The sequence below is a fragment of the Notothenia coriiceps genome, unplaced genomic scaffold (genome assembly GCF_000735185.1).
Source record: "Notothenia coriiceps isolate Sejong01 unplaced genomic scaffold, NC01 NC01_scaffold00037246, whole genome shotgun sequence".
Taxonomy (NCBI): Eukaryota; Metazoa; Chordata; class Actinopteri; order Perciformes; family Nototheniidae; genus Notothenia; species Notothenia coriiceps.
Genome location: NW_011369947.1, coordinates 16658619 through 16668070, shown reverse-complemented (window position 1 = coordinate 16668070; position 9452 = coordinate 16658619). Strand labels below are relative to the sequence as shown.

At 40.6% G+C, this 9452-nt stretch overlaps 1 protein-coding gene and 1 long non-coding RNA gene across 4 annotated transcripts in view; one reads left to right on the top strand and one right to left on the bottom strand.

Moving 5' to 3' along the window:
• LOC104965913 (uncharacterized) overlaps nucleotides 1-1840 on the bottom strand; it is a 26354-nt gene extending 24514 nt beyond the window's left edge. The window contains exon 1 of the long non-coding RNA XR_800601.1: nucleotides 1739-1840. This is a non-coding gene — a long non-coding RNA (uncharacterized lncRNA). The remainder of the gene's footprint in view (nucleotides 1-1738) is intronic.
• A 261-nt stretch (nucleotides 1841-2101) lies between these two features.
• dcun1d4 (DCN1, defective in cullin neddylation 1, domain containing 4 (S. cerevisiae)) lies at nucleotides 2102-8192 on the top strand. 3 transcript variants are annotated; one of them, XM_010794972.1, is made up of 11 exons: nucleotides 2102-2199; nucleotides 3489-3559; nucleotides 3655-3694; nucleotides 3894-3981; nucleotides 4198-4286; nucleotides 4395-4465; nucleotides 4838-4929; nucleotides 5090-5198; nucleotides 5681-5785; nucleotides 5943-6045; nucleotides 6153-8192. In XM_010794972.1, exons 1-11 carry the CDS (start codon nucleotides 2181-2183, stop codon nucleotides 6206-6208), a joined length of 843 nt encoding a protein of 280 aa, XP_010793274.1. In that variant the 5' UTR covers nucleotides 2102-2180; the 3' UTR covers nucleotides 6209-8192. The 3 variants fall into 3 exon arrangements, with proteins under 3 accessions (XP_010793274.1, XP_010793273.1, XP_010793272.1); XM_010794971.1 differs by having other exon boundaries at nucleotides 4198-4295; XM_010794970.1 differs by lacking the exon at nucleotides 2102-2199 and adding an exon at nucleotides 2905-3180 and having other exon boundaries at nucleotides 4198-4295.
• The last annotated feature ends 1260 nt before the right edge of the window (nucleotides 8193-9452 follow it).

Below are 9452 nucleotides of genomic sequence, written 5' to 3'. Positions count from 1 at the left end.
ATTTACCAGTAATGGCTTTGCTCATCATGTCAAGAATGACATCATTTTTTCGTAATATAATTTGCACCCGCATTCCATTAAAACTCTCTACTTCGGTCGAGCTCCGCGATCTCAAACTTTTCATGTGCTCGGCCTCTGTGTTTAGACGGTCCGAAGGCGAATGTCTCGGGGCAGGAGGCTATGTGTGTGCCTTCCGCGCTGTACGTTACTCCCGCTGCTCTATTCAAACACGTGTCATACCTTCCGACTTGTCCGTCGAATACCGGTAGGCTCAATAAAATTCGGCCCCGGCAGACTTTATACTAACCAGCATGAAAATAGTAACGATCCGAAAGCGGTGTCTATCCCTGTAAAAAAAATACTAAACAACAGTTTCGGAATTCCTATAGTAACGATAGCCCTACATTCTCGGATAAGGCTACCTTATAATTGTTTTTCACATGTAGACGCTCGGCCAAAGGAGTTTCTGAATGGATGGGTGGAAAATTAGCAATTCTATACATATAATGGAAAGGAAAGAGCATTTATCATAAAATTCCTTACCTAATATAACTCCCCAAAAAGTGTTAATCCTAATTACTTTTCACTAAAAAATTAAGTTTCAAGTTTAAATATGTAAAGTATTTAGTACGTAAGGTTTGAAAGAAACATTTTTACCAGATTATGACAGTATAACTAAGGTCTCAACTACTACAACTTCAAGAGGAAGAACATTCCAATATTCCTGAAAATACGATATAAAAATGTACGGTTCTTTTACTAGATATGTGTAATTTAGATATGGTACAAAATATATATGGACAAAGTTTTGGGAAAAAACCATACAAAATGTCCAAACATTTCCAAACTGACTTTGGTCCAATTCGGTAGAATGGCCCATATAGACTCTTATTTCACTATTATTCTTTTAGTTTTTTCTGTTTTATTGTGTTGCACTGTTGGAGGAGCCTGTGACCTAAAATGTTCATCCTCATAACTACACTGTAGCTGCCTATGTAATGGAGGTATGGTATGACCATACTTGCCAACCCTCCCGATTTTCGCGGGAGACTCCCGATTTCATTGCCCTCTCCCGGTTTCCTCCCGGGGTCATATTTCTCCCGATTTCTGACAAAATCAGATTTAAGGACTGTTTCCACTCGGACTTTAATACAGCTACACCATTGTTTGGTTTCCATGGTAGCGCGTCTCTTTAGTAGCGTGCGCAACTGAAAGTTTGAGAGGGTGAGGCAGATAGTCACAGAAAACAGAACAAGAATCGACAACTATACCCTCTGCTCACTCCTTTCCTGAAAAATACAGGTCCAGCCCACACATATGCTCCATCAAGGATGGTGCTACAGGCTGCAAGACAATGCACTTACAACTACAATAAGCATGTGTAGATGTTAATCTAATACAGTCCCCCCCCCTCCCCGCGGTGGTTTTGAAATGCACCCGATTTCTGAGGTCTCAAGGTTGGCAAGTATGGGTATGACCAATAAAAGCCTTGAACCCTTGAACCTTGCAGTCAAGGTAACAGATGTTAACCTTTATATACAGTCTATGATTTTAACTCATAACTAAGGATTTTTCAGTCACCTGATAATAGCGCTGCTCACGGTTGCCAAACTGTATGCAAGTGAAGCATGACTTGGGAGAGGACCAGACCATAACACAGACTATTTCCCACCCCTGCAGAGAAATGACAAGCACTGCCGGCTTTAGTTGGGTCATCATGAATTGAGACATAACTCACGTTGTCATACACACCGCCACCAGCTTGCTCCAGGTTGTTGAGTTCACATGGTTCGCATCCATGAGGCAAACAGAAAGCTTCAACGGGAGGCCGAATTATTACCACATTGACCAATCAGACTCCATCGTGGGCTGGCTTTAAGCGTGCACGTGGAAACTCTGGTGACTGGCGTGCTCATAATAACCTCATAACCAATGAATCACAGAGGAAGTGCAACCTGTTTGGAAACTCTGACTTATCACATGTGTGCGTAGGCGGGATCTATTTACTTTTCCTCTTTTCCTCTTTACATGACACCTTGAATGGCAAATATGCAGCGACCAGAGGCGGGGACTGAGCTTTCCCAGATCCAATCACCGTCTGGGGGCGTGGTTTACGTGGACAAGGCCCGCCTATTGGCCGGTCTCAGGACTTCCCACAGACAGTTGTATGTTTCATAAAAATGCACTCTGATGCGGCAAGTAAGTAGTAACGTTATCGAGGCTTTTCTGTATCAAATTACGAACCTTCACGGATGCTGCAGTTTGTCGGAGATACATACGATGTGTTTTTACATCTACTTTTAGCCCGTGTCTCTGTTGGACGGATGGGAACGGATGAATTCCGTGCTATTCCGTCCCTTTGTATTTGCCAGTGTTGTCTTGGGCGACAACAAAGGAAGGATAGCTAGAGTAATTTTAGTTGTTTTGGACATGCAGTGTATTTTATTTGACACGTCAGTCATCCTGGAGTGATTTTTCTGTGTAGTGTTAGCAGGGCTCAGTTTAATGCAGCCGACGTTAGTTAAATCTCGAAGGTTTTTGATAGTAATCTGTGCGTTGTGATGTTTTTAGTCACCATAACTAAAGATGCATTGTGTGTTTCAACTCGAACTTAGTATGAACGTATTGCCATTATAAATAGGTCAATTTTCTGGGCAACTGCGGACTATTACAGAGAAAGAAAATTGTGACGCAGTTTTGGAAAACATATTTCACTGCCTGCTGCAGCAGTGCTGTCGGGCTTTGCGGCACAAACAGCAACTGCTCCAAAACGTCTGCGCAATGCTTGTGGACCACTCGGAATATGATGTTAGATTTTTACAAGACAACGTATAATGCATTCAATCAGTTGACAGAGTAAGTGTTGGGGGTAGAGGGGTCTGAAAGAAATAGTTGTTTAGTTAAGGCTTGGGAATTGTAGTTTAGTTTCACAACCGGAGCAGAGTTTGCAATGGCCCCTTTAAAGGAAATGGACTACAACAACCATACGCCCAACTCTCTAGATACTTTGTAAACTCTGTGCAAGTTGCGGGTCTGCACTGCTATTTTAGGTATGCAGCTAGTGCTATCTGCTCGGGAGTGAGCTTTTCCTCTGGTTTTGGCCTCTACAAATACATTAAAAGCATCGGTGTTTGATAACAGCGTTTGGACGGGAATGCTTGGATGATATTTCTCGATAAGGTAGCATGCACGATCAAGAATCATCGAGTTGTGTTGCCTTTCGAGGAATGCAGAGAGTCACTCCTTCATTCGTGTTAGATATTTTTGTCGTTTGAGACGTCAACCCTTAAAGTAGAAATCACACGACAGTCATTTGGACACTGAAGACCTTTGCCAAACATTAAAATCCCAGGTTCCTGTTGGTGCTACGATGATGTCACCTTCTTGTACCCTTGTGCTCACACACCAAGCTAACAAGTTAAATTAGGGGCAGAAGGTTTTGTGTTATGCTTTGGTTTGATGGTATCTTTATTCTTTTGTGGAAATAGATTTACAGCTGAGTTCCCACTTGACTACACTGGCCAGCATCCATAAGATCCACCACACCTTGCATAGGCTGGTAAATACATTTTGGCAGCTGGTCACATGTTGAATATTTTATTTTTGTGAGTGTGTTCATCTGTGTCCTAATCACAAGTGTGTCTTTTTCAATAGAACCTGACAGAAGACGTTGGACAGGATAGCCTCCCCTCAGGTAAAATCACCTGGCCCTTGTGTGTTTCATAGTCTATGTATAAAAACTCACCATTGTCAATGCTATGAAAGTCATGCTTAGCTACTGTTAAAGCTGTTTCTTATAGAGTACATACACGACTACCAAGAGAAAATAAGCATTATCTTTGTATTAATTAGAAGTAGCCCTCTTTCATTCTGTCTTCCATTTCCTTCCCTAGCGTGTTGCTCTAGAGCCATGCCTCCTAGGAAAAAGAGGAGACCCTCAGCTGGAGATGACATGTCAGCCAAAAAAAGTCGCCAGGACAGGTGTGACAACTCTTGTGTTAGAGGTGGCAAAACGACTGCTTTGGTCTTGTTGGTTATTAAGGAGCTCTTGATTATTGTCTCTAATTAAAGATGAATGTGGGCATGTTAGGATACCCAGACTACAAAGAGCCCTTTAAATCATATTGAGTACTTTTTGAAATGATTTGCTTGTGTGTCACAACTGAAACTGAGACATAACTCTCTTTTCATCTGCAGCGTTTTCAGAAAACATGAAACACCACAAATCCGTGAGGAGGAAACATTTTCCAGTAAAAGATGCCTGGAGTGGTTCTATGAATATGCAGGTGAAAAATGTGCGCAAGTAATCACTTAATTTACATTAGCATTTGACCACCGATCAATGACGTATGTTTTTAGCTACATGTGGCTTCACACTTGTTGGTCTTAAATAGGTTGTGATGACGTGGTGGGTCCCGAGGGCATGGAGAAGTTATGTGAGGACATCGGAGTCGAACCAGAGAATGTAAGCTGACTTCTTGTATTTTGGTTATATCGGTGGTGGTCACCGTTTGCTCGTTTTTCAATAATTGTTTTATTTCTGGCTGTCAGTCAAACTAAGCAATTCATTTAAGGACACTTTTGGACTGTGGGATTTGATGGCTATTCACAACTTCAGATTTATTAACAATGAACAGTTAGCATAACCAACATGAAATCAATAGTAACTTATTCAAAACACTTTTATTTTTAAAGAGCACTACATTTTTCAACTCGTTTTCTTTTTCAAGTGTTACTGAGGTCAGTTGTTTTCTGTGTTCGACTTGTAATAGACATGTCATTCAGTTGATAGATTGACACATTATCTGTGGCTATAAAGGATTTTGTCTGTGCCTAGGTGGTGATGCTGGTTCTTGCGTGGAAGCTGGACGCGCAGAGTATGGGATACTTCACTCTCCAGGAGTGGCTGAGAGGCATGGGCTCACTGCAGTATGTCCGTTGCCTACTCTGTGTATTTCTGCATTTCTGCTGTATTCAAGAATGATTGTGGCATTGCTGTGTGTTTGCTCTGTCTCTAGTCATGTCTTTCTAGAGTAGAGCAGGTAGTGAAGTGTAGAGTATGTCTAAAGCAATTTTCTGCCGTTATCAGGTGTGACTCCACAGAAAGGCTGAGGAACTCGCTCGACTACCTGAGATCTGTACTAAACGACAGCACCAGTTTTAAGCTCATATATAGATATGCCTTTGATTTTGCTCGGGTGAGTTAAGAAAAAGTATTTTCCGCTTACACACACAGCATTGTGAAAAAATTCAGTTCATTTTAAATATATAATCCCTGTGCTAAGTGTGCCCGATTGAAATTCTCATAAGGTCTTATTCAAGCCAATGTTCAGACCAATCTTGACGCTTTTGAGGAGGTCAAGATCATTTTCCAGTTTGACTTGGAGTGGGAAAGCACTTATCAAATGTGTTGCATATTTACATAGCCTGAGTTTTCTCTCATGAAGACATTGTGCCATGATTTATGGAAAGCAACTCACTCTTTTAGAGTGAATGGAAAAATGAATGAAAACATGACGCAGTGATTGTGATAAAAATGTTATATTCTTTTGAACTTTACAGCAGTGGGTTAAGGAAATAAGACTTTTTTCTGTATTGGGCTAATGTTGATGATAAAGATGTTATTAGACTGCCCCTTTGCAATGATTTCATGAAGCCGTGGGTGTCTTTGATTGGGCAGGAAAAGGATCAGAGGAGTTTGGACTTGAACACAGCAAAGTGTATGCTTGGGCTTCTTCTGGGCAAGACGTGGCCTCTGTTTCCTGTGTTTAATCAGTTTCTAGAGGTAAGCCTCATGTTCACATATTCTCTCTACAACATTTGCTCAGATCAAATATACCCAATACAGTAGTTGTAGGCAACATTGTTTAAATAAATGTCTGGTTAGGGTTTAAAGAACTTGTTGTACTATATTAATAAGGCATGTGTTTACTTTTCCTCAGCAATCCAAGTACAAAGTCATCAACAAAGACCAATGGTGCAATGTTTTAGAGTTCAGCAGGACAATCAACCTGGACCTCAGTAACTACGATGAGGATGGTGCCTGTGAGTGAACACACATTTACACAAAAACGTGACAACAGTTGTTTATGTTACTCTTACTCAAATATTGTTTGTCTAATATCATCTTTTTGGTCTTGTTCCTTTTTCAGGGCCAGTTTTGTTGGACGAGTTTGTGGAATGGTACAAGGAAAGACAGATGTCATAGGGCAGTGTAAAAAGGAATAAAAATACAACTGTGACAACGACTATGAGAATCAACAACCAATAAGTTAACAATACAAAAATGGTAAAGCAGTGACTGTGGGTGCTTCCAGATAAAGGAGGGGTTCTGTTGGGGGGCTAGGGTGGGGACACTGGGTTTGCAGCCTGGGTGCATGCATCCCGGAGCGCGGAGGTGGAGGACTGCCATTGTGGAAGTTATGTTCCCTACCGAAGTGCATAGTGGGCAAGCTTGCAGCAATCCCCAGTGGCATTGCTCTCACTGTGACATGTCATATTGCTGTCTGTGTTAACATGGTATCATACGTGGACGATGGAAGCAAAATGGTTTGTGTGGGAGAACCACTCCTCAGTCCTTCTCTACAAGCACAGAGAAGCTGTGAAACCGTGACCATTCATGCATTGTGTCTGAGTCTTAAACAGGGCCACTTTGACCTGGGCACATTTAAATATTATACATCTGTGCAATGAACTTGAGCTTTTTCTGGACTGATGGCACTAACTATTGGTTTGTCATATTTTTTGTTGGATAGGAGTTCTACAAGAAGCACACTGTGTCAAATGATTGATCGCAGGTTTCTGGTGCCTGTTCTGTTTACTATTGATTTGTGCCAGTGATTTTTCTCTTTTTTCCCCTCCAGTTTTGTTCCTTCCTGCTGTTTTGCTCCAGCTAAAGCTAACCGTTTGCTTACCCTCTGTAAAGGCTTCAGACCTCATAACACCAAACAAATCAGCATTGCTGCTTACCAACTCTTACAGTACAGTGGTGAGCCAATAGTGCTCCGATCAGCATTTATTGGTCCGTTGACCAATTTACGTTGTGTAGGTAAGAGTATTTTTGTGCCTCAAAACATGGAAGTCACACACACACACACACACACACACACGCACACGCACGCACACGCACACACACGCACACACAGTGGTCAGGGATTCTTTCAGGATGAATTCAGACTGTATGGGCTGTGTTACAAATTGAGATAGAGCTGGTTGGTGTCCATTTTGTCTTGATGTGTGACATCTGTTTTGTCCTCCTTAGTCAGCTGATAGTTTCAGGTTTCTTACTAGTAGCATCTCTCCGAACACTGACAGTGTTAATATAACTACAGTGGAAGACCAGTGACCCTCTCAGGACGAGGTCCTTAAGGCTTGAGTTGAAAGGTAGGTTTGCTGAAAGCATTGCTTTTTACCACCGTAGGATCTAATCAAAACACTGACAGTTTGGAACTGTGTGATGATGCTATGCTGTTATTTTTGCCTAGTAAAATGTTCTTGTAACACATGTATACATTTCTGTCCTTGGCTGTGGTGTGATGCTGAATTGTCAGATTTAATATTTGCATGCATGCTCCAACAGAGCCTTTTGTGAATGGATGAGATTTTTGAAAACATTTTTCAAACTTGTTTTAGTTTTGTACAGGAATTTGTGCAAGTGTTTTTTGCTTAATTTGATATTCACAATCATGGTATGTTAATTCTGATGAACTACATGATTGTGTTTATTAAGACCTGGAACACACCTGTAACCTCACGGTGGAGCAGGAGTTCCCTCCTGCATTAGCCCATCTTTGACATCCTTAAACATGCTGTAAATCTTTAGATAGCTGCAGACAGTATATAGGATCTATTTTTTATTTATTTTTATTTACACATGATACACTTAAAAACACACATGGAACTGTGTTGTGAAGATAAAATACATCAGCTCTTGTCATTGAAGTACACTGCAGCTGACACTTTGAAATCCTCTTATGTCATTACAATGCATCAACTATCAGCATAAAATCTAAGTTGAGGTAGTTGTTGGATTGCTTACAAAATACTGTGTAGAAATTGATGTTTGAGTACTCCAATGACAATGCAGGAGGTTGAACGCCCTTGTCCCAACTGTATATATGTATGTAAGTGTCTATATGTCTGTTTTCACTATAACCTATGTCTATATACATAAATAAAATGGGTTTATTAACTTACTGTCTTATATTTCGGTTCTTAAGTTAATATTGTGTTCATAATTTATTTTCACTATCTCTAAAGCGACTTTGAGCACCTGTAAAAGTGCTGACAAAATAAATATATTATAATATTTGTCACTATTAAGATGTACTTAATCTACAAATGAAAGCTGAGCATTGTATTGTAAAGGGATTATAATGTTTAATACATGACGATAATAAGATGATATGAATTCTTGTTACAAAAATCAATAACAGACAACTTTTATAATGAAAAACCACCGTAGGATCTAATCAAAACAGACAGTTTGGAACTGTGATGATGATGCTATGCTGTTATTTTCGCCTAGTATAATGTTCTTGTAACACAAGAAAAATAAGCAATTTACAGAAATAAGACAATTCTGAAAAATAAACATGGTGCCATATAATAAATAATTTCCATTTCATCTAGGGCTTAATGGTGAAATATAATACACAGTATTTGTCATTTACTGGCCAATCAAGAATTTGAACTGCCAATTATTTGCGTATTTTGTCAGTGTTTAGGTTGCAGAAACTTTCTGTTAAAATCAAACTTCACTAATGTTCACATTTAAGGAATCAACATTGACTTCCAGGTTTTGTGAGTTTGGGTTAGAGCTGTCAAACTCATCTGTGTTTCTGCTCTCAAGATAAGATCTACTTCCTAGAAACCCTTGTTGCTTACTGCTCTGTGGAGACCTCCATGTTAGCCCTACTGGCTCATACTCTGGTGGTGGAGTGGCTGAAATAGGAGGTGGAGCCCCCTGCAGTGCTTTAATACCTCCAATGGCATGCCTCCTGTAATGGGGAATATCATACAACACATCTTTAGCTCTTGTATCAACAGCTGAAGTAGAGGAAATACGTGATTGTGTTAGTGGGTCTAGAGATGCTTTCTTATCTACATTTTCATCCAATGTGTCCCACCGTCGTCTCTCTGATGACATGGATTTTAGGGCACTGAGGCCTTTTCTTTCATTGTTGTCTTCAGATACAGTTTTCATAATCTCATTTCTGCTGCTTGGTGGGTTGCCAATCTTGTCCAGAGCTCTGCTGGATGGCAGAGAAACACTTTTGGCACTAAGAGATGAGTGTTTATTCATCAGTGTCACATCTGCTTTCCCTTTCTCTTGTTTTACGTCATCATCACTTTCACTACTGCAGGAGTCAGGCGAGGGAAGTTCTGGCTCTGCAGGTGGAACCTGCTGTGGGGATGATGAGCCAACATCCAGATGTCTCCTTGGGATGGTC

What these genes read in the sequence shown, in the direction of transcription:
- dcun1d4 (XM_010794971.1), top strand. An exon ending in ATGCCTTTGATTTTGCTCGG is followed by an intron (nt 5,199 to 5,680) that starts GTGAGTTAAGAA and finishes TTGATTGGGCAG; the next exon opens with GAAAAGGATCAGAGGAGTTT. An exon ending in CTACGATGAGGATGGTGCCT is followed by an intron (nt 6,046 to 6,152) that starts GTGAGTGAACAC and finishes TTCCTTTTTCAG; the next exon opens with GGCCAGTTTTGTTGGACGAG.